The sequence below is a fragment of the Aedes aegypti genome, chromosome 3 (assembly GCF_002204515.2).
Source record: "Aedes aegypti strain LVP_AGWG chromosome 3, AaegL5.0 Primary Assembly, whole genome shotgun sequence".
Classification (NCBI taxonomy): Eukaryota; Metazoa; Arthropoda; class Insecta; order Diptera; family Culicidae; genus Aedes; species Aedes aegypti.
Window position 1 is genome coordinate 230,958,409 of NC_035109.1, and position 27,451 is coordinate 230,985,859.

General features: G+C 36.3%; 2 protein-coding genes across 8 annotated transcripts in view; both read left to right on the plus strand.

Moving 5' to 3' along the window:
- Nucleotides 1-94: 94 nt before the first annotated feature.
- The window catches only part of LOC5567935 (reversion-inducing cysteine-rich protein with Kazal motifs), a 108,718-nt gene continuing 81,361 nt past the window's right edge, over nucleotides 95-27,451 (plus strand). The window contains exons 1-2 of one of the 7 annotated variants that reach the window (XM_021855089.1): nucleotides 95-607; nucleotides 11,809-12,239. In XM_021855089.1, coding sequence (XP_021710781.1) covers nucleotides 12,116-12,239 — 124 coding nt within the window. In that variant the 5' untranslated portion in view covers nucleotides 95-607; nucleotides 11,809-12,115. Of the gene's footprint in view, nucleotides 608-10,776; nucleotides 12,240-27,451 lie in introns of those variants that run through there. The other 6 variants (XM_021855084.1, XM_021855087.1, XM_021855088.1 and 3 more) reach the window with 6 other exon arrangements.
- On the plus strand, nucleotides 20,703-21,801 carry LOC5567939. Its single transcript, XM_021855092.1, has one exon. The coding sequence runs from the start codon at nucleotides 20,722-20,724 to the stop codon at nucleotides 21,730-21,732; it is 1,011 nt and encodes a 336-aa protein (XP_021710784.1). The 5' UTR covers nucleotides 20,703-20,721; the 3' UTR covers nucleotides 21,733-21,801.

The window sequence follows — 27,451 nt, forward strand, 5'->3', positions numbered from 1 at the left end:
TCGTGAGGCGATACTGATGACGATGATCGCGTCGTCGTAGATTATGCTTGAAGCGGATGGTTTGGATTGCCACTGAGTGGCGTTGTGACAGTCTTCTTTCATTACATTCCATTCGAGCAGCAACGCAAACCGCGACACCCAAGTATAATCGGTGGGTATGTCCAGTGGTGCAGCTAGGTTTTTCGTGGCCCGGTGCGGAGTTAAGTTTTAGAGTTCACAAATTTCTTTGAATCCTACTTGTGTTCATGGATTGGTGCACTCGTTTAGGATTATGTGCATTATATCTACTTTTTTCTCAACGACTCCTGTTCCAAATTAAACTTTGTTCAACTTTGTGTGCACCCCTAGCTACGCTACTGGGTATGTCCCGGGCGCGGAGGACATCTGCACGGCTGGCGGATCCGGCGTGAAGTCGAAAATCGGAATAGGCCAGCTGTCAGAGCACGGCTTTAGTGCTCAACGAATCGTGATCGCGATTGGACGTCCGACGAGAGTGAGTCCGACCGGTTAGTTGAAATAATAATATTTTTACGCTGCCGTTGCGTTTCCTACTGCTACTTACTTGAGTTACTAGAGACGTGCGAAAAAAATATATAAATATAAGAGAGTGAGTGATCTTCGTTATGATGTCGTCCGAATGTGTCTGAGAAGTGGTGCTGATACAGTTTAGCAGTCTGGGAAGTGGCACTTGGTGAACAATCTACACCTAGGTTTATTTATTTATACTCGGGATCGAACGATCAAAGCGCCCGGCTTAAGTTTGACTGATTGATACCAAATATTCTAAATGGCGATTGAAGGTTTCAGTTAATCTGAAATACATGTTTTCCCAAAAACTTCCTGAAAATATTGCATGAAAGTGATTATGCGTGCAAACCTTGGTGCAAACAGTGAAGATGATAAAGAAAAGGGATACATCGATCTTATTCATGCATCTAATGTTGGTTGTTAAAAATCATCATATCTTAAAAGAAAAATGCAAAACATACTGAACGCATGGTGATAACTTTTCACCTGAATTCAATGGAAATGCCCGTTTTGCAACAACATACTTAATACAAAAAACATATTTCACTGGAATAAAAAATAGTTGTGACTTTTGGCGACCAACCAAATCGATTTTTTTTTCTCAAATTAGACTGACTTGGTAAAATATGAAGTGCACTTCAAACATCGTCCGTAAATGATAGTACTAATTTTGCATAATTTATTCCTAAAACGATAACATTTTCATATATTTTACAACCAAAATTTCCAACTACTGATTTTGGTTGTTTGTAAAATTTAATAAATATTTTTAAACGGTTCCCGGGATTTGTATCAAAGCTTCCATATTAATGCTAGTCAAAACAAAGGATTAACCCCTCTACCGGCAGCTTAATTTTTTATCGCTAAAAAATATCAAAATCGCGATAACTTTTTTGTTTTTCGATATTTTTGCACCATTTTTTCACAAGCTCTCAAAAAACTCTTCTAGTTTTAGAATATGTGTCGATATTGATAATTGGTCAGCTGGATCCGAAGATATTCCAAAATTTCTTGTCGGACCAACGCGTAGCCATAATCCACGTAAATATCTCAGGCTACCGAATTTTTATCGTTTTCGGATATTCACTCCTCGGAATGATTTATTAATGCGAGTTTGTTGTGAAAAAAGTAAGCAATTTGGTGCAGCGTTTTTGTTTCTGGTACCACACTGGACAAATAAAGATCATGAAAACTCTGAAAACCTCAGATCGTAATTTTCAGATTTCTCCAAGAATACTGAACCGATTTGTATGAATTTTTCAGAGCAGCTCCTTATTACCTGGCATTGTAGATGTTTTATTTTGTTTTTTTGATAAATTGACCAACAACAAAATGGCCGCCAAAGACATTTTATATGGAGAATGTCGCTCCCCCAAAGAACATTGGAATATCTTCAAAACTAGATCACCAATGATTAATATCGACACGGATTCTTAAACTAGAAGAGTTTTTTTGAGGTCTTGTGAATAAATGGTGCAAAAATATTGGGAAACAAAAAAGTTATCGCGATTTGAATATTTTTAGCGGAAAAAGTGTAGCTGCCGGTAGAGGGGTTAAAGAGCGTTAGTGAAATAAGGCAAGGATCTTTGATTTATGAGGCGATAGATGAAACATGGTGTCCGGCCATTTGGCTGAATGCTGTTTGCCCGAACGCTATTTGGCCGAAAGGAACGTTTGGCCGAATCGCGGCCCAACGACTGATCAACTATTTACTTTGTACATGTATATGATGTTATCGGATGTGGTATTTGTCAGTACATAGAGCACGAAAAGAAATGTAAAACCGACTTATTAATATAAAACAAAGTTGTAAATTCCGCACATCGTGTACTCTTGGCTGAAAGCTGGTTCGTTTTTAGGTTACCAATGCCAACGGTATGTTAAAACAAACATAGGCAATTCTTTCGAGTTTTTTTATGTTAATATTGCAATTTTAGAGATAACTTTCCGTTCTACGGTTGAACAGAAAGCTACCGCAGCTGTCACATTACTGATTTTCACAAAGCATCATCGATCGGCTGCAATGATACCTTGGAAACCACGCTGATGACTGTTGTTTTTGGATGTTTTTCAACGCCTTGGACACTTCTAGCATACTTTGATTAGATGGCTGCGTTCAATGATACAATGATTCTCTAGCCTGCGGTAAAACTTTGACAGCTGTGGTAGAACTTGGCGGTTATCGCAGAATGGAAAATTTTCTAAATAATCGCAATACTATTTAAAAAAAAAACTCGCTCATATATTAATTGGTAGTATCACCTTTTTGAAATAATTTGCAGCTCTTTGTATTCACGGTTATTTGTATTACATTTTCTTACATTTCCATAAGAGATTTCTTCTGCTTCCGATCAAAGGCAGTTCTTCCAAAACTTACTTCTTTGATAGTTTTTGTCACTGAAGCTTATAACACGTTTATCAAAAACAAATTTTCTTTTGATTTCTGCCTTTAAAGTGAATATTTAATGGCGTAACATATATTAACATCTTCATCCGATATTTAACATTCTTTCAGAAAAAAAAACTTTTCTTGCAATTTATGAACTTTAAGGTATCGTTGTTTTTGAAACTATACTGAGAAGATACCCGACCAGACGGATGAAACAAGATAATAACAGAATGTGTTTCCCTGATATGATTTTTTTTTATCACCAGTTGTTATAAAACATGTAATGTAAGTAGTTAAAATAACAAAAATTCTAACAAAATTTACACCAAACTAAACTAAAATATAACAAACCCTATTACAATTATATCAAAATTATGACAGAATATGTTGCAAGGATGTTATAAAATAACAAAATTATTACAAACTATGTTACTGTTTATGACATCGGTTGTTATTGGCAACAAACTTATAAATTCGATGTCATAAATATAACAAATGTTGTTATAAATGTGTTAATAAAAGTATAACAAGTTAGAGAACAAAGCCATCTTGATAACAAAATTTTATCAAGTTCTGTTATTTTTAACTGCTGCTGATAGGAATGTATTATAATCTTGTTGAGTGGTTCTGGTCGGATATTTATTCGTATATCAATGTGTCCTTGTTTAAGAAAAACCTGTCCTATGCAATGATAGTGCTGTTCTGAATAACAGCAGCGCATCTTTATTTTCATACGAAATGTCAATTTTGGCATGGTATACTATTGTTCTGTTTCAAGTATTCGAGATGAAGCTTTTTTTCTGTAGAATTGCAAATATGTTCAATAAAATTACAAATATTAGTAAGTCCTTGCAAAAAATTGAGATATTATGGTAAATTTTTCGACAGTTTTCCATAAAAAAAAAACTAAAAACTAAAAACTTAATGTTAACCTAAAGTGACTAGATGTATGTTGCTGGACAAATATTTACAAGGAGGAAAAGCACTAAATTTCAACCTACCTTAACTACACAAGTAATGCTGCCGGTGACTATTTGTGTGGGCGATTCAAGTTGCCGATATCTTGCTGTTTTCAAAATATTGAACCTCTGGACAAGTCGTAGCCGATATCTATGGTTCAATGCTTTCTGATTAAATTATGAGCACTCCAATATTTCAACTTTGTTGTCAATTGTGTCCAAAAATGTGAAAGACGTAATTTAATGAAATACATATTACATTACATTACATAAGTAATTTTTATTTGGCATTAAATTTCAATTTGATTTGTACAGCAAACGGTACTCGAAATAAAGCGCGACCAGTGGATTACAAAAAAATTGTAGCACAATGATATCAAGATTTGTTACAAATGTCAAATTTTGTTTCATTTTTGTTAGTAGAACTTTGAATTGATGAAGGAAATTTCAACGTAATTGGAACAAAATCAGTTATAATAACAAAAGCTGCTTCAAATTTGTTTTAATTTAAAACATAATTATAACACAATTTGTTACCCTTTTTTTTTATGGCAAATGTTTCTAACAAATTTTGTTATAATCTATAGAAATAGCAAAATGAGTTATATATTTGTTTGATTTGAAACAAAGTGATTTATTTTCTTTAAGATTATAACATATTTTGTTTCAATTTAGTTTAGTGAAGAGGAAATGTGTAAGTCATAGTTTTAGTTATTTAAACTACTAATCAGCCAAAATTATAACATATTTTGTAATGAAAAAGCTAAAATTTTCAGGCAATATAAAACAGTACTAGATGAATTTCAGAGAAATTTCAGAGAGGTATATTCTGGTGTTTTCGAGATATTTGATTTTTTTTTTTTACAATTATCATATTACTCCAATACAGTCAAATTGCCATGAGTCAATCTGAAGGGACGATCGACTTTTATAAATTACGAGTCATGGAAAAAAAACTTAAAAAAAAACTGTTTGAATAATAGCCATTAACCATAGTAGCCATTAAATTCAGTTTTAGAGCAGTTCCTTGAGTTGATATCGAGTAATATAGATGAAAGTGTAGATTAAAACTAGGAACATGTATATTTTTTCTGCAATGATTCAAATGATATAGGCTATTTTACATGACGTTTCAAATCAGCTGATTCGGAGGCGGTTTGACCGTTCTAGCTCGGAAATGACAGGCTCGTGTATGCACCGCTCTTCGGTAGATGTGAAAAATGCATACACGGACCTGTTACATGAAAAGGCCTATAGCCATGAAAAAAATGATCATGTGTCAGTTAATTGTTGCCATCATGGCTCAAGGTGTGTAATTTATTTTGTGAATGTGTTACTTTTTATGCGGAAAATCAAATTATAAAGCATTTTCATGTCGATATCATGAAGCATATTCGCACGATCTCTTGTCATGAGCTTGTAGATTTGTTTATAAGCGGGAAGAGCGTTGATCCTGTGATGTTTTGAAACAGAGGATACAGATCAGAGATATCTATTTGAAGATTCCTTCGACTTTGAAAACCGTTAGGTTGTTTAACCTTAAATATGTGTTTAAATTCCGATGATTTGCTTAAAGGTTGGGCTTCCGAAAACTGTAACAGACGAATTCCAGAAGAAATCAATAAGCTTGTACCGTTATGTCACCAGTCACCGTGCGGCCTCCATTCACCGTGCACATATACAAATTCCTACAGAATATTCATACAATTTTCACAAATCATTCTTTTGTCAGCAAAATAAGATAAAACTGATGAAATGAAGTAGTTCTTATCACAAAGCATTTTGAAAAACCTAGTTTATGTAGTCAGAATCATTTGAATTCTGTTTGATAATGAGATTTTTCAACACTCTTAGTAGAAACGCCAAATATTCACATTTTTCATTTTAACGATAGATTATGAAATTTTTCAAAATTTCAATAAGTTTTCACTGTGGATACTATTAGTAAGATGTATTTCATCATATGAGCAATGAGATTTTATGCAAATTAAAATTTTTATTGTGTTTCAGTCGAAATCCAAATGCACGGTGAATGGATCCTTTTCAATATATACGGTTCCTAGTACCGTGCAAAAGGCATGAAATTATTCGGTAATATTAGATTTATTGTTATGTCGTCATTCAACTACTTCATATTTAGTTTTTCAGTGAATATGGAATGGTTTGGACAATACAGTCAAACCTCCTATAACGGTTTTAATAAAAAAAATATTAATTAGGGTATTTTTGAACTTTTTATGGTTTTTATTGTAAATGAAGATTTGAATACTCTTAAAAATGAGTGAGCACACTACTAGCAACATAATTACTCCATCAACAACGTTTCTTTAAAATATAAAATTAAATCATGACGAAAACTATACGCACGGTGAATGGTGCACTAGTGTGCACGGTAAATGGTAACATAGAACGGTACGAGGCGACCTTAACATGACATTTTCAAATAAAACTTTTGAGTAATTTTTTGTTATGCATCACTAGTTTTAGATTTTTCCTTGAATTATTATATAATTGCACGCTACGTAATGGTATTCTAGTACGCATCAACTTATTTGGAAAAGTTATATAATTTTTTGAAGTGAAAATTTTTCTTAAATGCACGGTGAATGGTAGCTTGACGGTACTGTAGGCAGATATAATAATTTCATGAAAAAGTAAACTATAATTTTTCCGCTAATTTTAAATTACACTTGAATATTTGCCACGAAAAAAAATAATCGCGCAATGAAAAGAAAACCTCAGAAAAATGTCAAGAACACCAAAATATACCTTTCTGAAAATTTGACATCCGTTCCATATAGTACTGTTCTATGTTGCCTGAAAATATGAGCTTGCGATTTTTTGCGGTTTTGGAGATATTAAGGTTAAACAAAATGCTGTATTTTTCAAGTATTTTCATTATTTTTAAATTTTAAAGCGTCGTATTATTGAAATTTTTCCACCAGAGCCCGTGTTTGTTATATACTTATCAGCAAAAAATATTATATGACATATTATTATTATTATTTATTAACGACACTTTACCCATTTATATGACATAGTTTGTAAGAAAAATGTCAAATTCGGTGTAAAAATTCGTTCTAAATGACGTTTGAAACATTTCTAATCTGAACGAAGATTAAATTAACCAACGGGGGTACCCGGTAATGTATAGGCTAAAAACGCGCCAATTTTTGCACAGCCCATATATGCTTTATGGGTGTGCAATAATTGGCACGTTTTTGACCTTTTGCAATAATTGGCAACTTATCCTATTGCTGTGGTATCATAATCGAGCATATTTGAAGACCATTTTAGCTCGATTGCTTGAAAGGGAACAAAACTAGAACATGCTAAAGCTGAGCATTTTGTATGAAAATCGACATACGCTGCTATTATTTAGAACAGCAATGTAGTTTCGAAACATAATCGTACTTTAGTTTCATTTATTTTAATATTTTGGCCATACGGCATTCGGTTTAATAACTCTATCGGCCAAATGGCGTTTTCGGCCAAATGGCATACCGCCAAATCGACATTCGGCCAAATGTTCCGGAACCAAACCACATGTACGTACCGTAAAATGGGGTGTTAAGGGTTTGAACTTCTCATTCAACCAAAAAAACTAAACATTACATATACTTTGAATTTGGATTGAATGGACAAATTGATGTGAAATTTGCGAAAAGTGAGAATCGAACTCACGACTCCCTATTGTGTTATATGTAATGTTTAGTTTTTCGGTAGTTGAAAGTCGATATATCAGTTAAGGTACCGTGGGGTAAGTGGATACAGAAAAATCAAGCGTCAACTTCATTGTTATGTACAGCTAACGTAAATAATGTAATTTAAACTTGTTTCTGTTGATAACCAAATAGGGAATAATATACTTCAAACCGTAATTTATTTTGATTATTCTGATTGTTATGTATTGAGTATTAGGTGACTTAAAAATTTGCACCAAATGATCTACTTGCCCCAGCATGGTGGGGTAAGTGGATCACCAATAAAAAAATCTGTTCTCAAAACAAATGTGGTTTAATTATGTGAGAATGATATTACTCTCGTACTTGTTATTAGTAACTAGTACTGTGTTACATTTTGAAAACTTAAAATAAAAAAAAAATATATCAGTATCATCTGTTTAGAACAATTTATGAGGTCAAATAAGGTACGATAATATGAATTCAATTGGAAAATTTATATATATTGCTCTTTTGCAACTCAGCATAGATAAACCACAAAAAGTTATGTTTGAATTTTGCAAAATTAATTCTTTCATATAGTTTTTATACCAGAAATATTAAACAAACTTTTAGGTGGATTAATATAAATTTTCTATAGTCAATTTGACGAATTTAAGATAGTAATGACAAAAGATAAAGGGAAACAACATTTCTGGATATTAAAACTTATTCTAATTATCGTAAGCAGTCTGCCAATTAATGATAATACTACTTGATCCACTTACTCCACTCCATTAAAAAGTAGGGGTAAGTGTACCGTGTCCAATATATCTGTATTTATTTTAAAAAATCACATATTATTCATTGTGATTCATTCAATTAAAACTGAAATGCTTACCATGTGCTGAAAAAACTAATAGTATTCGGTTTTTTGCAGAGATACAATGGATTTTTAATTGATGAAAAACAAATTTGGAATTAATTAATTTTTGCAGCTGACAAGTTTGCTTATGTTAGTGTACGTATAATACCAGTTTTACAATAGTATCAGTGTGGGCGTAAGGATATAACCTAAAACGAATCAATGATGCGAAAACATTCAACATATTCAAGCTTACTTACCTTACCAGTCAGGCTAAGGCCTGGGTGGCCTCTGCTGTACGTAGGAGACGTCTCCATTCGACTCGGTCCATGGCTGCCCGTCGCCAGCCACGCATTCTGCGGAGGGTCCGAAGATCGTCCTCAACTTGATCGACCCATCTTGCTCGCTGCGCACCACGTCGTCTTGTGCCGGTCGGATTGTTTTCGAGAACCATTTTCACCGGGTTGGTATCCGACATTCTGGTGACATGCCCGGCCCACCGCAGCCTCCCAATTTTTGCGAGGTGGACAATGGTTGGTTCTCCCAGCAGCTGGTGCAATTCATGGTTCATCCGCCTTCTCCACGTTCCGTCTTCCATCTGCACTCCGCCGTAGATGGTCCGCAACACCTTCCGTTCGAAAACACCAAGGGCGCGTTGATCCTCTGCACGTAGGGTCCATGTTTCGTGCCCATAGAGGAGTACCGGTCTAATCAGCGTCTTGTTGATGGTCAACTTCGTGCGATGGCGAACTTTGCTCGATCGGAGCGTTCTGCGGAGTCCAAAGTAGGCACGATTTCCAGCAACGATGCGTCTCTGGATTTCTCTGCTGGTGTCGTTGTCGGCGGTCACCAGTGAGCCCAAGTACACGAATTCTTCGACAACCTCGATTTCATCACCGTCAACATGAACTCGAGGTGGGGGGCGTGCCGTGTCTTCTCTTGAGCCCCTCGCTATCATGTACTTCGTCTTTGACACATTGATGTTCAGTCCGATTCGCCTAGCTTCAGCCCTTAGTCGGATGTACGTGTCCGCCATCGTCTCAAAGTTGCGTGCAACAATATCAATGTCGTCGGCGAAACCAAGTAACTGAACGGACTTTCTGAAAATCGTGCCACTCGTGTCTATCCCCGCTCTTCTTATCACACCCTCTAAAGCAATGTTGAACAGTAAACACGAAAGGCCATCACCTTGCCGTAACCCTCTGCGAGATTCGAAGGGACTCGAGAGTGTCCCTGATACTCGGACTACGCACATCACTCGCTCCATCGTCGCCTTGATCAATCTTATCAGTTTGTCCGGGAAACCGTATTCGTGCATAATCTGCCATAGTTGTTCTCGATCGATTGTATCATAGGCCGATTTAAAATCGATGAATAAATGATGTGTGGGTACATTGTATTCGCAGCATTTCTGCAACACCTGGCGGATGGCGAATATCTGGTCCGTTGTTGCTCGTTCGCCCATAAATCCTGCCTGATATTGTCCAACGAATTCTCTAGCAATTGGTGATAGACGGCGGCATAGAATTTGGGAGAGTACCTTGTAGGTGGCGCTCAAAATTGTGATCGCACGATAATTGGCGCAATCCAACTTGTCGCCCTTTTTGTAGATGGGACACACGACACCTTCCATCCACTCCTCCGGCAATACTTCCTCCTCCCAAATCTTGGAAATAACCCAGTGCAGCGCTCTTGCCAGTGCATCACCACCGTATTTTAGCAACTCGCTCGGAAGTTGGTCCACTCCAGCGGCTTTGTTGTTTTTCAACCGTCTAATCTCCGTTTCTACCTCTTGGAGATCTGGAGGCGGAAGTCTTTCGTCGTCCGCGCGTGCTCCCAAAATTATTTCCGTGCCACCTCCGCTACTGGCCACATCACCATTAAGGTGCTCGTCGTAGTGCTGCCGCCACCTTTCGACCACCTCACGTTCGTTCGTGAGAAGATTTCCCTCACGTTCGTTCGTGAGAAGATATTCAAGCATTTATGCTTAATTTGGATAAATGATCCACTTACCCCACTGATAAACTTCCCCCACTGTCCCTTTTTTGAAATACTTGATTTGTTCGTAGGCAAATGGACTCCAATGTGCTGATATAAAGCTGTATGCAGTCTGTTAATATAAAGCTTGGATATTGAAAACGTTCCAAAACAGTTTTATTGAAATTGTATGCGCGTAAAAATATCCATTTACACCCGATTCTGTTTTTGCACGGATTTTTTTTACACAGCCGTGCAAAAAAAGTTTCCATATATTTTTTTCGTCTAAACCTTATTTTTTCATGAAACGTCAAGAAATTGTGTTACTTTTTTTTGCACAGTTTTTGAAATTTTGAACTGAAAACTTTTTTTGCACGGTACGCATCCCCCGTGCAAAAACACAATCGGGTGTACAAAACTATGAAACAATATTGAGCAAAATATGTGAGTAACATCGCAAATAAGTTTATTGATTTGAGCTCTTAATGCAGAAAAAATCTTTTAAAAGTGTTTTCAAGGATTCAATTTTTTAAATTTTTATGCAATTCGTAATAACTGGTTGAAAAACCTTTATAAAAACACATTAGTTTGAATAGAGGGTTTTTCCTAGATAATATATTTGGAAATATGAATGATTCTCATATTTGGAAAATTGTTTTAAAGCTATCGATATTATGTCATTTCGGTGCTCTTTTTGACAAACTTTTTAGCTTGTCCATTTATCTGTGATAACAAGTCTAATTAAAACACTCCTCGAATAATTTGAAAAGCATTGAGTTGATCCTATTCCGGAGATATTTCTACCAAACATTTTTTTAAGTTTAAGAACTTCAAACTTTTGCACGATAGATACACGATACTGAGGGGTGATTCTAAACTTTTGTATAATGACTTGGATGACAGTTTTTGTTATAATTTTAAATAATTTTCGGATCTTTACGCCAAAGCTTTAGATTTGTTCACCAACGCTGCTGTTGGAAAGCCAATTCAAGAACACAATGACCAACCTATGCATGTACCAGGATGTTACCGCTGTACATAAATTTCTTTCGTACATTTTTCCTGTGTGCTTTTTTACGCATCAGCGTGTGGTGTGCTATTGTGAATAAGACGCTTGATTAATTAATCAATTGAAACGAAGAGTAATGTGCCGTCTACATTTGTTGAGCGAACAATTTAGCTTCTGGTGTGGTACGCGAGTGACTTGCAATGCATATGAATTTGAAATATTCGCACCGTGGGGTGGTTCTCTAATGTGCGATACTGAATATTATAAGAGATAAATATTTAATTTCTTACTAAGTTTTATGATGTGGAGTAAATACCTCAACCCCATTGACGGACTTTTGAAACTGTTGACTTTAAAGAGCTTGTCACATTCGCAATCTTCGTCGATGCCATTTTACCTAACTGTACTATACTTAACAGGGTCTGGTCATAAAACGATATGTATTAATCGCATTAATAACGAACACAATCAATAGCTGGTTTGTGAAGTGGAAGTGCCGCGGTGCATCTTAATTGGGCAGTTACAAATAATTGTATAATTAGTTGCGATAAGTGAATCAAGTTTATGGAAAGGGTTGCGTTGGAAACTTGTCGTAGTGTATTGTCGTAATTCTGAATGGGACAGAGTGACTGACCACGGGGAGTGCTGTGAGCGAGCTTATATAGAGTGTTAAGCTTCGAAGTAAATGAGTGTTTCCGTTAGGCAGCAGCTTGATTACAGCGGACAATGTGTTGGCGTTATCGACTGTTGGCGCTTTGTGGTTTAGCGGCAGTATCGCTTGCGTGGAGTTCCGGATCGACAGAATATAAGGATGACGATTTAACGCAGCCGACGTATGTTAACATGACAGGTTAGTAATGAGCTCAGCTATAATATTTCAAACTGGAATTTTTCTGCAAATTCTTAATATGATGGAATCTATTTTATGATTGATGATCTTGTTATCAGTTCTAGTACATTTGTTTTTGTATTCATATACACATGAATTGGAAAGTTTATGAAACTCGTAAAGGTGTGGCTTGTTTGAAATTATTTTTTTTTTGTCTGAAAGCAGAATTTTTGTTTATTTATTCTCAATTAGTCGGAATATGTATAGGTTTCATATCTGAGATGCAATGATCCCATAGTTTTCAAGTTTATGATTCAACAATTTCTTAGTTTAGTTTAAAATTAAACGGAAGATACAAGTTTCTAGAATGGAGCCCTTAGCTTAGATTGCAAAAAAATTAATCCCGCCTAGTTCGGGTAATGGCTACGGTTGAAATAGCTCAGATCAATCTAAAAAAAAGAACGGTAACGATCAAACGTTGCAGACTCATGCAAAATGATACAGCCCAAGTGGCGTTAGTTCAAAAACCTTACTTTCGTAAGGGGAACTTCTAAGTAACCTTGTGGACCCAGTTTTTGCTACTTTCAGCAAACTTGAAACGGCAAACTCACGCTCTATGCCCCTCGTATGCTTGCTCGTTAATAACGCAATCGTTGCTAACTCATTTCTAAGTTAACTACCAGAGATGTATGTGCTGTCACAATCGAATTTTCTGTTGGTGACCTCAATAGGAAATACGTGTAGTGTTCGGTATATTTACCACACGATGAACCATCCTCAACGGATGATTTCTAACGGGTTTGCCGTGCACTGCGTTACAAAAGGCCTTTCGCTGATTGTGGGCAGTGACGCCAATAATTATCACATCATTTGGAGCAGTTCAGATATTAATTTGAGAGTCTCCAGTCTGATGGAATACTTAAGTAGTACATTTCAATTATTTTCGAGCCGACTGGAATATATATGAAACATTTATTGACTCTAATCTTAAAGTAAATAGTCCTTTACAAACTAAACTTGATATTGACAATGCTCTTGAAACTTTAACAAATTTCATTGTTGAAGCCAGGAGCATTGCAATTCTAAAATGTGAATCCATCATTATAGACGATGATCTTAAACTCTTGATCCGCCTTAAAAACGTGAGGAGAAGGCAATTTCAACGCACTCACGATCCAGTTTTGAAAATTATATGGCAGGATTTGCAGAAAGAAATCAAGAAACGTTTTGCCCAATTAAGAAACACAAATTTTGTAAATAAGATTTCTCAATTGGACCCTGGCTCTAAGCCCTTTTGGAAATTATCTAAAATTTTGAAAAATCCTAAGAAGCCAATACCGGCATTGAAAGAGGAAAACAAATTATTACTAACGAATTGCGAAAAAGCTCAAAAACTTGCTATGCAGTTTGAAAGCGCGCACAATTTTAATTTAGGACTTACTACTCCAATTGAAAATCAAGTTACTCAGGACTTCGAAAATATTCTCAATCAAGAGAACGTTTTTGAAAATGCCTGGGAGACTGATTTGGAAGAAATAAAAATAAAAATTAATAAAATAATAAACCTTTATTAATTTCAAAAAATCAAAAATATGAATGCTCCTGGAGATGATGGAATTTTCTACATCCTCATCAAGAAACTTCCAAAAAGTAGCTTATCATTTTTAGTTGATATATTTAACAAATGTTTTCAATTAGCATATTTTCCTTACAAATGGAAAAATGCTAAGGTTGTTCCAATTTTAAAACCAGACAAAAATCCTGCGGAAGCTTCTAGCTATCGTCCAATCAGTTTGCTTCCCTCAATCAGTAAACTTTTTGAAAAGGTCATTTTGAACAGAATGATGGTCCACATCAACAAAAATTCAATTTTTGCCAATGAACAGTTCGGATTCCGCCATGGACATTCGACCACTCATCAACTTTCACGTGTAACAAATTTGATCCGTTCCAACAAATCTGAAGGCTATTCTACTGGTCTTGCTCTTCTAGACATAGACAAAGAATTCGACAGTGTTTGGCATGAAGGTTTGATCGTAAAATTAAAAAAAACTTTAATTTTCCAATATTCGTTGTTAGAATTATTCAAAGTTATCTGTCAAATCGTACACATCAGGCTAATTATCAGAACTCCAAATCTGAAAGACTCCCTGTAAGAGCTGGTGTTCCTCAAGGCAGCATTTTGGGACCAATATTATACAATATTTTCACATCTGATTTACCTGAGTTACCTCAGGGATATCAAAAATCTTTGTTTGCGGATGACACAAGCCTCTCCGCCAAAGGACGAAGCCTGCGTGTCATCTGTAGTCGATTGCAAAAATGTTTGGATATTTTTTCTTCATACTTGCAGAAATGGAAGATTTCTCTCAATGCTTCCAAAACTCAACTAATAATATTCCCACATAAACCCAAAGCTATTTATTTGAAACCATCAAGTAGGTTCCCATAAACTGATCAGATGAAGTTAAGTATCTAGGGCTCATGCTAGATAAGAATTTAACTTTCAAAAATCACATTGAGGGCATTCAAGCCAAATGTAATAAATATGTAAAATGTCTGTATCCCCTTATTAATAGAAAATCAAAACTTTGTCTTAAGGGCAAGCTTTTGATTTTCAAACAAATTTTCAGGCCAGCCATGTTGTATGCTGTACCAATATGGACTAGCTGTTGTAATACCAGGAAGAAAGCTCTGCAGAGAATTCAAAATAAAATTTTGAAAATGATTCTGAGGCTTCCTCCCTGGTATAGTACCAATGAGTTACATAGAATATCCAATGTTGAAACATTGGAACAAATGTTAAATAAGTAATTAATAATTTCAGGCAAAAATCGTTACAATCTTTATTGCCACGATTAATGCGTTATATGTTTAGGTTAAGTTAGGTTAAGTATATTCAAAGCGTTTTTTTTTTCTCTTATAAGCAGGTGAAATCAACTCATCTGTAAAAAATCTGAACTGCTACGGCAAATGAAATGTAATATGTTGTTAACAAAATGTTAACAAAATCTTAAATTTGTTTTACCAAATTTGGATGATAGTGTTGTCTAATAACACAGAACACCTAGATATAAGCAATGAATGAAATATTGGAATAATACTAATAAAGAAAAAAAAAAAACTTAAGTAGTACATATTTTGGATAACGTGTTATAGGCAATCGCCCAACCTTCATGGTATCTGCTAGAGAAGAAGTGATAACGCCTTGCTCGAACAGAATCAGTCATGAGTTGACGAATTGACATGTATCAGACGAGGAATCATTATCTGATCATCGCTACATCTTATTTGAACATTCGAATGTATCTTGAGTCAAGACAGACTTTGCGTTTTAGGAATCTACGAACCACAAACTGGGAACTCTATAGATGTCCATTGAATAATTAAGTTATTTGGATGATGCCGTTGATGCTACAACATCCTACATTATGGAAGGTTTGGAGACCTCTGAGGTCTGTGAAGGCTACAAGAGGTATCCTATGGTGGAATTTCGATCTGACCAGACTCAAGTAACATTATTGTAAAATGGTCAAAGTCGTTCAAGTCGGCTCACAAAGCTTACAAGAAGGCTCTCCGTTCTGCTGAACGATTCGGCTGGAAAACTATTTGTGCTTATCAGTTTCCAGGTTTCCAGTTGGAGTGAAGTCAGTCGGCTGAACAATATCCTTGCAAAATCTAAGAATTTACATGTGAACGAAATTCGTTTACCTAATGGGGACTTTACTTCGAGTGCTTTGCGAAGGCCCAAGCAATCCGATTCATTTTCGCGCACTCGGAGTGTTTTTTTAGTTAGCACTTCATTCGCGCGCCATCGGAGCTGCGATTGTAACTGTTCAGTCGAGCATGGATTACCAATTGGTGAGCTCGTTTCATGCTTGTAATAACACATTTGTATCACAACATGTATTTTTTTATTTATTTTTTTTATGAATTTGTAGAACAAACTATGAAAAATTCGTCACTTTAAGTGTTGACATTAGCGCTTATTCATGTTGTATGAAATTTCGAGAATCAAACCTTTGAATAGTTCGATGTTTAAGATGTCGACGCATTGATAGATAAATTTTTAAACAGGGGTTACGTGAATTGCATCACTTACCAAGGTGAATCCTGATCATGTAGCTTTGAAGCCTTCCCATTAACAAAGCTCCTTCCTGTGGCAACCACGTTTTAATATGAATTTGGCATAGCAATCCATGAAATTTTATAATTCGCGATAAGCTTTGACGTTGCTCTAGCGGATGAGAAAGTTTAATTTATAATTTAACCATTTTAGTTTTGCTTTTCGTGGGCTGTCCGGAATTCGAAACAAATTGTCCGCAATATGAAACAAAAGTGAGGTTGTGTCCGGAATAAGAATCATGGAAAGATCACTAATTTCAATTTATTTCAGGTAATTCAAGCTGTGAAATCCGAATCTTCGACCGCCATCCGAAAGATTAGTGTTTTGAAAGCATGATAACGCAGAGGTATCATATATTATGTATCAATTTATATGATTTTCGAACGGTTATACTATGCTCAGTCCTTAAGTGTCCGTAATGTGAATCAAAACGGTACTCGGTCTTTAGTAACAATGGATGTCATACTATCATTCCTTTCCTTCCTGATGACCGTAAGGACGTGGCCGGCGCCGTTGTTGACATTATTAATTTCAGAGTCCTCGAAAATGTACATTGAAGATGGTATGCTACTCCCATGCTACATCTGTTGGTTCCCTGTACGATTTAGATGATTTTTGTCAATCACGGAACAGCAACTACGAATTGTAAGGTCTTCAAAGCTCATGCTCATGGTCAACTAATGGGGACTTCACTTCTTCTGATTAAGAAGTTCTAGAATATTTAATCAATTCGAGTGTACGAAGGTACGGTGCTGCCATCTGGGAAAAGTTTGCTCGATGCGTGAAGCGTCGAAAATTTTACCCGGCAAGGTATAGGAAGCGAAATTTCAAATGCTTATATAAAATTAACTACAATAGTTATTTAAAATCTTTTCAGTATATGTTGATATACTTTTGATGGGCTACATTATAGGCATATAATTTTGAGTTTTATATTTTTTTCTCAATATGCTGCTGATTCTATAGTTGATCAATAGTCTAATCCCGTACACTTAACAGAATTTAATTAAAAAGTGTTTTGAATTTTTTAGAAGCATTTGAAAATTGACTTCCTATGCTTTGCCATGTAAAATAATCGGAGCTTCACGCATAGGGTCAACTGTGGTAATTACCTTCGTAGACGCGAATACATACTTCCCCAGATGTGTGGACATTGCATCTAAGGGTCTTTTCAAGTAGGGTCTCCTGGCTTCAGCTAGCAGTTTTGTAAATACTGAATCGATCAATGAGCACTAAATAGCTTTGCTCCTTTCAAATCTCCAGGAGTAGATGGGCACAAAAATAAATTTGAGAGCGTGACAAACTCATTGGATTTTTTTGTAATCTTAATGCATAATGTGTAACTTTTATCGTACTGCCGCTCTTAGAAGTTTAGCTATTAGTATCTTTTGACAACGATATGATCAGGTCCGTCCCATTCGGGCTCAGATTGGGTACCACTTCTAGTACTGCATTTGGTCCCTCGGTAGTGCAAAAGGTACCTTAGTTTGACAGATCGCAGTACACTTTGAACGGCATTCTAGATTACTTTATGAGCCATAAAATTTTGGGCAACTGCAAGGGACATTGGGGTCTTTAATTTGTCTTTGATATGATCGTTTTCAAACGTCAAAAGTCAAAAAATGTCGGATTTCCATCTCTTGTCTATACAAAGTTATACCGTCTTTACTATATCGATTGAGAAATTATTTAGCTTAACGGAATATTAAATAATCAAATTGGAAACATTCTCATATATCAGTTAGCCACGTTTAGAATCCCAAAGCATAGAGATTTAAAATTGGAATTTATTCCAATGCTACCTCGCTGCCTGGTTCAAACTTATCGGTTGATCAACTCTCGAAGCGTATGGTGGACGACGGTTACGCTCCTAGCAGACTTAATTAAAACGTCAAAATAATCAACAGTATTCCCGCTATACTCTGTGCTGATAACTGGCAGCCAACCGGCATCGTGCTACAGTGCAGTCTATCAAGGTAGTTTAATTTTTGAGTGCAAAGCGACGCCGTGGATGATGAACGACCCTTTTACATATCATTTATATTCCATCTCTAGCGTTGAATATAATTGCCTCTGTCACGGAATGACCTGATGAAGAAGGAGTCGTTCCTTAATTCCAGATAGGTGGATACCTACTGTTTCAATCTTATGGCGTATGGTTGGCTGACCTGGCAGAGACGATCACACTTCTAGCTCGTTACGGATTGCAACAGCCTGAAACCAATTAGCAGTGACGTTGAGATTTTCTTGTTTATTTTCGTCAAAATATATTTATGAATTTTAGTTGAAATCATCTTGGCGCATAAGTGATGGTATTGGTAACAATACAATCATTGTATTTTATACACCGAAGAAATTTAGTAAAATTGTAAAATAATAACTATTATGGATGACCACACGAGATGGGACCGTATTGCGGGCCCTGACAGATTGTCTCATTTTGTCATTAAAAGTTTTCAAGTTGTTTCGTATTTTCGAAATGATAAGTATTATAAATCGTAAGCCAATTTTAAAATATTTTGGATTCATCATATAAAAAGCTAATTTTTGGGATCGAATTTTGTACGGGAACATGCAACTCTGTTCAATAGGTGTTCAATTCAGTAGCGCAACCAGGATTTGGATTTGAAGGGATTTTGTAATCTTGATGTAATGTTTTCTGAGAACGTTTTTTGAATTGAATAAAAAAAGAGATGTAAAACTTAAGTATATTTCATCTTTGAAACACGCATATTTAAATGGAATAAACCGAGTCCTGAGGTCAAAAACGGGCTCTTTTTTCGTTGTGTTGATTTTATGACCAATTATGTGTAAACACCTCAAAATATTCAACACGACCATTAATCTTTGTTTTTGGATTGTTTTGTAATCTGATTGGTTCGCTACTGTAGTTGGACGCTTATGCATTCATTCGTCCATTAGGACAAATTGGAGTAATATTTGTTCAACAAGTTTCACGATCTTCTTCTTCTGGGCATTAACGTCCTCACTGGAACAGAGCCTGCTTCTCAGCTTAGTGTTCTTATGAGCATTTCTACAGTTATTAACTGAGAGCTTTCTTTGTCAAAGTTGCCAATTTCGCATTCGTATATCGTGTGGCAGGTACGATGATACTCTATGCCCAGGGAAATCAAGGAAATTTCCATTACAAAAAGATCCTGGTCCAAATTGGAACCCAGACGCCTTGAACATGGCTTTGCTTAGTAGTCGCGGACTCTAACCACTTGGCTTAGGAAGGCCCAAGGTCCATCCAAAGGTCTAATTGACAGCAGCACGGAGCCGACAGAACTAGATTGTTGTGACTGACAAATACATTCGGTCCATAAAACAGCGTTAACGTCGCGTTGTAAATGAAGTTTATTTTTATAACTTCAAAATTCATCTTCAAGTCGCTTGCATCACCTCTAAATCTTGCTGGTTTAAACTTTAACCCTCTAATACCCAACCCCGCCTTTAGACGGGGTACACTTTGGAATGTTGTGTATTTTTTCGTAGCTTGGAAATCAAAATGATTTTACTTTTGGCTCAAACCTTGACTCATAACACGCATATTAGAAACGTTTTTCATGACTTTTGAAACGTTTTTGTATTTTTGAAAATTGTTTGAAAAAATGTATTCTTATATAAACTACAAATGCCTTGGATTTATTTAACGTATAATATAAAAATCGTAACTTTTATATTTTTCTACTATCAACCTATAACAGAAGAAGAGCTTGGTGATATTAAAATAAATTCAAACCTGTTTTTCAGTTTATTACACGGAAAATAAAAATATGTCCAGAAAAAAAATAAAAATTTATTATTTTTAAAAGTATTGTAAAAACTTGAATTTTTATTATTGCCAAAAATCAGTAACTAGAAGAGGCTTCAAGAAAAAATGAAAAAAGATAGGGATGTTCAAAAATAAAAATTATAAAAATCAAAAACCAAATTTCATAGATTTGTGAATAAAAATAAATCATTGCCCAAAACGTGTTTAAAACGATTTTAGATAACTTAAAATGATATTTAGGTCGAAAATAATAATTTGGGTATTAGAGGGTTAAGGTTTCTCTTTTTATGTTGATTGTATTCAGAAGAACACACAAACTTTTGGTGTTGCATATTTCGAATAATAAGCCGCACCCTGATGGGTATTGTTTGAACATGTGTAAATTATATTTTAATCTCGCCCTGCTTATATGACTACCATTTTCTCTATAAATGAATGATATCTACTTGTATTTATATAACATAATCACGTATTCGAAGTTCATGTTACAGAAGGCGATTAATATAAAAGTGAAGGAAAAAATGGGTAGTTTATCATCTAGTGGTTGTCCACCGTCAAAATAGGACAAATATTTTTTGAATAGAGCACTGGTGATAGTTTCAATGAGTGTTTTAACTTGCCTTTTTATCACCGCCATTGCGGCATCTGCGTCCGCTGTTTATTATCCACCATTAGCTCCCTCAGACGTTGAGGAGTCAAACTTTGCCTACCAGCTGAAAAGTTTCCGACAACAGTTGGATGAGTGTGCTGAATACCTGCAAGTTTCACCAGGATCCGTAGAAAACCTTGTGGCTTACAATTATGTTACGGATGATCCCAGTTTGAAGTGTTTGATTCGATGTGCCGGTATCAACGGAGGATGGTGGAGTGTTGGAGGAAACAACTCGGGATTGCAACCACCAGTTATCGAGAGCTACTTTGCCCCAGCTTGTGATGATACTTGTTATGCCAAGCGTACTCAAGACTGTCTCAGTGCCAATGTTGCCCCATGCCAAGACGATTGCACTCAGGCTTACCAATCCTTCTTGTGCTACTACCATCAATATGGAAACCTCAAGAGTTCCGAAGAGTACATCCCACTGCCACAGCTGGATGCCGTGCAAGCTGCTATTGATTGCATGTTGATTTTGCGCACACCCAAGGAATTGCTTGAACAGTATGTCCAGGGAGTCTTTCCAGATGTACCGGAAACCCAGTGTTTATTCAGATGTCAATATCTGGCTGAAGGACTTTACGATGGAGTTACTTTTAACTTAACTCGGGACTACATTCGTGAATACGCCGTTCCATCGCCACAAATCAAGGATCCAGCTACCCAAGCATGTGTGGATAGTGCTCTCTCTTCTTCAAGCTGCAATGAATGTGCTCGTTTCTGGGCAGGAGTTGACTGTTTGAAGAACTATGGCGTACCTAACCTTTCTACAAGCTACTTCCATGTTGCTGCTGGGCTTGTGCTTAATCAGCGAACTTGCCTCGATGAAGACTTGAACCCCCGTTACAACGCTGGAGGCCCAGCACCGCCACCACCTCCACCACCACCAGCACCTCCAGCACCAACTCCAGCTCCAGCACCAGCCCCTACTCCTGGTTGCATGTACAACTGCGGATCATAAGCATTAATTTACTAAAGCATCTTATAATGAGTAACTGAATAAGGAAAAATTCAATAAACATATTTTGTTGAGCATAATCTATATGACTTTCAATAACTGTTAAAAATGAGGAATGAAGCGAATGAATTACAATCGAGTGATGCAAGCGTATTTTTGAACTGAAAACGCATTCAAGTCCACAAACGCATAGGAAGACATAAAATATCTAATTTACCCAAAAAAAACATCTTTTTTACAGACCATTTTGTCTTTGATTTATTAGGTCAAGCGTTCAAGGCTTAGGCTATTGTGAGTGTGCATGATTTGAACATGTTTAATTTCCAGTTGAAGCGCACCCTGCTTATTTTACTGTCGCTTTCCTAGCGTCATAACGCAATCTACATAGCTGTATTTATATAACTTCATCACGCATTGAAAGCTCGTGTTGCAGAAGACGATTAATATAAAAGCAAAAGAAAAAATATGTATTTTATCAGTTACAGGTCAACCACTGTTGAAATTGGATCCTTTTTTTTATTTATAACAGCTGGTGATAGTTTCAATGAGTGTCTTAATTTGCTTATTTATTACCGCCATCGCGGCAACTGCATCGGCTGTTTATTATCTACCATTGACTCCATCAAACGTCGAAGAGTCTAATTTTGCCTACCAACTGAAAAGCTTCCGACAACAGTTGGATGAATGCGCTGAATACTTGCAAATTTCTGCAGGATCCGTTGAAAACCTTGTGGCTTATAATTATGTCACAGATGATCCCAGTTTGAAGTGTCTCATTCGATGTGCCGGAATCAACGGAGGATGGTGGAGTGTTGGAGGCAACAACTCGGGACTTCAAGCACCAGTTATCGAGAGCTACTTTGCCCCAGGTTGCGATGACACTTGTTACGTAAAGCGTACGCAGGACTGCATTAGTGCCAATGTAGTTCCATGTCAAGATGATTGCTCGAAGGCTTATCAGACGTTCCTGTGCTACTATCATCAATACGGTAACCTTAAGAGTTCCGAGGAGTACATCCCACTGCCGCCGCTGGATGCCGTACAAGCTGCTGTTGATTGTATGCTGATCTTGCGCATACCGAAGGAGTTGCTTGAGCAGTATGCTCAGGGAGTCTTCCCAGAAGTGCCAGAAACTCAGTGTTTATACCGATGTCAGTATCTGGCTGAAGGAATTTATGACGGAGTTACTTTCAACTTAACTCGGGACTACATTCGCGAATATACCGTTCCCTCACCTCAAATCAAGGATCCAGCAACCCAAGCGTGTGTGGACAATGCACTCGCTTCTTCAAGCTGCAATGAATGCGCTCGTTTCTGGGCAGGACTTGCCTGTTTTAGAGATTATGGCGTGCCTAATCGTTCAGTAGGTTCCTTCCAAGTTGCTGCTGGGCTTGTTCTTGGTCAGCGAACATGCCTCGATGAAGATTTGAATCCTCGTTACAACGCTGAAGGTCCAGCACCTCCTGCACCAACGTCTGCTCCAACGTCGGCCTCAACACCCGCCCCTACACCTGCTCCTACTCCAGCTGGTTGCATGTACAACTGCGGCTCATAAGCATCAGATTTTTAACGCATCTCATATTTTCTAATTGAACGATGGAAACATAAATAAACTTATTTGATTCAGCATTTTTGGTTCTTTTTCACTAAAGGACGGAAGTCATTGAACAGTCTTAATTGTGTGATGCAAGCGAATTTTCAAACTGGTAACATATTCTAGTTCACAGAAGCACAAGGAAAATAAACACATGTCTACTTTCCATGGAAGTTTCGGAATCCTGCAGAAAAAGACACACATGCAACGGTTCCAAAGGTGAGTGTCCTGGAGTATATGTGTCTTTTAATCATTTATGTTGAACGAGATAGATGCCATCTATTGTTTATGTAAAGGGTTCTGGGGAAAGGAGGGCTTAAGGTTCCTTTAATGAAATACAATTTATTTTTTAAAATTTTATACACAAAAAATACCATGTCGGAAGGTAAACTAGATAATCCAGAAAACTTTCTTACGTTATCAATGGGCAGCTCGATATTTTTACAGAAATATCTCCATCCATGCGCGTAATACCATCCACTAATCTTGCACAGTGTTTTCGCAGTTATATCAGAAAGACTCCATATTCTTAAAAAGTTTAAGAGTTCATTCACAAATTTCAAAACGCTAAAAATTGCCGCCAAAGTTCTTTTATCGAAAGTTATTTTAGTGCTGAAAATCATCTTCAAAATAAACAATTGGCAGATCTCATTTAAAGGTGAATATGATCATGTTTCAAAAATAGCTCTACACCAAATATAATATTCATTCATTTTTTTAATTCAACGTTTAAATAATTTCCAAAGGATTAACACCTAACAGAAATTTGTTTTTTTTTTCAACAAAATGAGCCATTTTAATGATTTGTTCACCTTTGGAAATATGTGGTTTGGATATTGAAAAGCCCAATAGTAATGGGAATTTACATCTGACTGCTAGTTGTAAAATTTCAGTATTACTGTTTGTATGTTTGTATCAATCTGGGATGATGATGATGATGATATGGTTCTACCATCTATTGTAGCAAGGCATCTGCCTATAGCACTGGAATAATCTGAAAAGCGATTTGATCAAGATTGTACTTTTGTTTGTGAGCAGTCAGTCTTCTGTATGAAGGGCCAAAAATGTTTGTATCAATCTGGGATGGTACACAAATTATGTCACGCTAAATTTCAACCTTTTCGACCCCTTTCCTACCCCCCCCCCCCTCTTTGCCACGTTTTTTGCATGAGTCCTTCGAAATTTTTGTTAGGCTTGTCACGCTTGACTCGACCACCTCCTACACCCCCCCACCCCCTTGGAGCGTGACATAATTTGTGCATGTCTCCTCTTTGCAGTGGCGCGGGAAGTGGGTAGGCCAGGTAGGACATGTACTACGCACAATAACTCCTGGGTAGGACAGTCAAAGGAATGTACCTGAAAAAATCCTCGCATCTTTTGCACTCTCACTCGAATCGCTTGAGGATCTGTGTTGAAAATTTTGAGTTCAGCTTTTCCTCCTCAGAAAAACGGCAAAATCGCCTCTTATTTGTATCGAAGAGAAGTTTCCATCAAGACTGCTCTTAGGTCTTATTTTGTTCTCTTTTTCGGGCAAGAGGTCTATAAGTTCCTATGTTTCAGACACTTTGTCGTTACCAGCCCTATAAAGACGAATTTTTTTCTTAGTTTTGCGGTAATGATTGGAATGAAAATGAAGGGGTTAGAAGCAGAGAGGTATAATTGACAACACCTAGTTTAAAGATAATCTACTTTGTAGTTTTTTCAGTAATTTTTCATTCTATACTAATTGTATGGGAAACAAAAAAACAAGCTAGTTTTCAATAATTATGTTATTTTATCTGTTGAGCAGTAAAATCAACTGATAATATTGTGAACGCTTGGAAATACACTCGACGCTCCACATCTCGATGTTCTACATCTCGATATCTCTCCCTATTTCGATGATTTCATAAGTCCCTTCAGTCTGCATACATTTTCACTCTCCATCTCTCGATATCCTCCTTGTCTCAATATCCTCGTTCTCAATTTTCTCTCCGTATGTCGATATGACCAATATCGAAGGCTACTAGACCAAAGTTTTGGAATTCAAAACAAATTAGGAGCGCAAAATGACGTCTGTTTGTGTATTACTTTCTTGACACAGAGTGTTTTTCAATCTAGTTTTAATCGAAAATGTGTTCTTTGTCTCGATCTCTCCCTATCTCGATGATCCCTTCGATATCGAGATGTGGAAAGGCGACTGTAGTAGAATTTCCTCAACTCAACTCAACATAAAACCAACCTCATTGGCACTTACACCCCTTTACGTTTGAGCTCCTCATATTTAGTATCTTTCAATTTCTAGTCCAGGTTAAAACATTTCTAAGCTTCACTGTACACAAAATATTTGCCAACGTTTGTCCTACCCATGGTTTCAAACGTGGGTGCGCCTCTGCTTCTTGGTAACATGTATATAATTAGTATCAAAACTATAGTAGGGCTTTTGCCTTTTATTGTCGTTGGTTGTAGGACATTTTCTAGAAAGTCAAACCCCAGAACGACATTCCCCAGAATCGTTTTTATTCATTTTCAAGGTACTAAAAAATAAAATAAATTTGGTTTTGTTCAGTTTTTCTTTTTATTTCGTTTGATGTGCTAGTAGTTTCGAATCCTGGTCCTAATTCACCCAAAGTGGAGTGTTTGCGACCCTTATCTCATGTTTAGTCTAGAACCCTTGAATACTGTCTTGTAATCCTTTGTCACCTTTGCGATAGATAGTTCATTTCAGTTTTTATTTTGTTCAACTATTCTTTATTCATTCGTGTTATACTTGAGATACATTGATGGTATACGTACTATTACTATTAGTAAATTAAGTATTTTTTTTCATAGATTATTCTGCTTTCTTTTCAAAAATGGCTGTTCTTTCTTATTGTATTCTCATAAAAGCGTTTTGTATTAGTGTTATTTGTTTTATATTAAAAAAAAATGATGTAATTCGTTTTGATGCTTTCATTGCATATTCTCCCTTCTTTTGAACAATGACTGTTCTTCCTAGGTTTACTGTCTTTGTCTTATTAAAAATAATGCAACCGAATTACACAAGAGAAGTCCGATTCTGTTTTATAAGTGTTTTAAAAGATTTGCAACAAAACGTAGAGGCTACAGAATATTCAAGCCTGTGTGCACTAGGCTGGCCTGTGTGCACTAGGGTGGTTGATCAGACTACAAAAATCTTAAATTACATCCTCGATTTTTTTTAACTTTCGTAGGTCCAAGAAGTTACTGTAAGAATTTGAACGGAAACCATCATCTCTCAGGAGGGACTAAACAAGTTTGAGTTGACGGATTCCTCTCTAATTTTCAGAGTAGCTTCTGGGAATCCAAATGATCCAATTTGGGGTATAAGTAATTTGCGATTTTTTTCAAGTTGATTTTTTTCTAATAATAATGGACCATTCTAATAGGAATCATTTGTATTAATTCTAGTTAAATGCCGTTGTAGAGGAAAAGCTCTAATTTTCGACCTACAAGAATTGTACCAATTTCCGTTTTTTTTATACAAAGTAGGCCAAAATCGTCTGGAAGGGTAAAAAATTAATGCTAGGTCGAAAATTGGTGTTCTTCCTCTATACTATCGGTGTCTATTTACCTGGATTTTAGCAGTCCTAGAATATTATTTTTTTTTCTGAAGAATGTCCCATTCTGAGAAATGGCGTTCTGGGGAATATCATTCTGAGGAATGGGTTTCTGGGAAATGACGTACACTCATTGTGGTATTATGCCAGCATTCGGGATTGGGGCATTTTCACAAAATTCATATAAAATGCTGTGAATCGCAAGTCAGTTCCATCTGTAAAAAGTAGCCATTGAGAAAATGTGCTGTGAAGTTTCCAAACTAGTATTCCATACAAATATTAAAAAAAAAATCAAGAAATCAAGACGATTGGAACATGTTCTAACCCTTATACCGTCAAGCTACCATTCACCGTGCATTTAAGAAAAAATTGCACTTCAAAAAATTATATAACTTTTCCAAATAATTTGAAGCGTATTAACCTTTACGTTACCGGCCTCCGACAATGCATTTTCAAATATCTGCATTTTCGTCAATTCTCATTCGATTTTTTTGAAACCACCGTCAGTTTACTTTAAAAAGGTTTCAGTTATTTGTCATAAATGGAGAATGCTGAATTCGGAACCATGCCG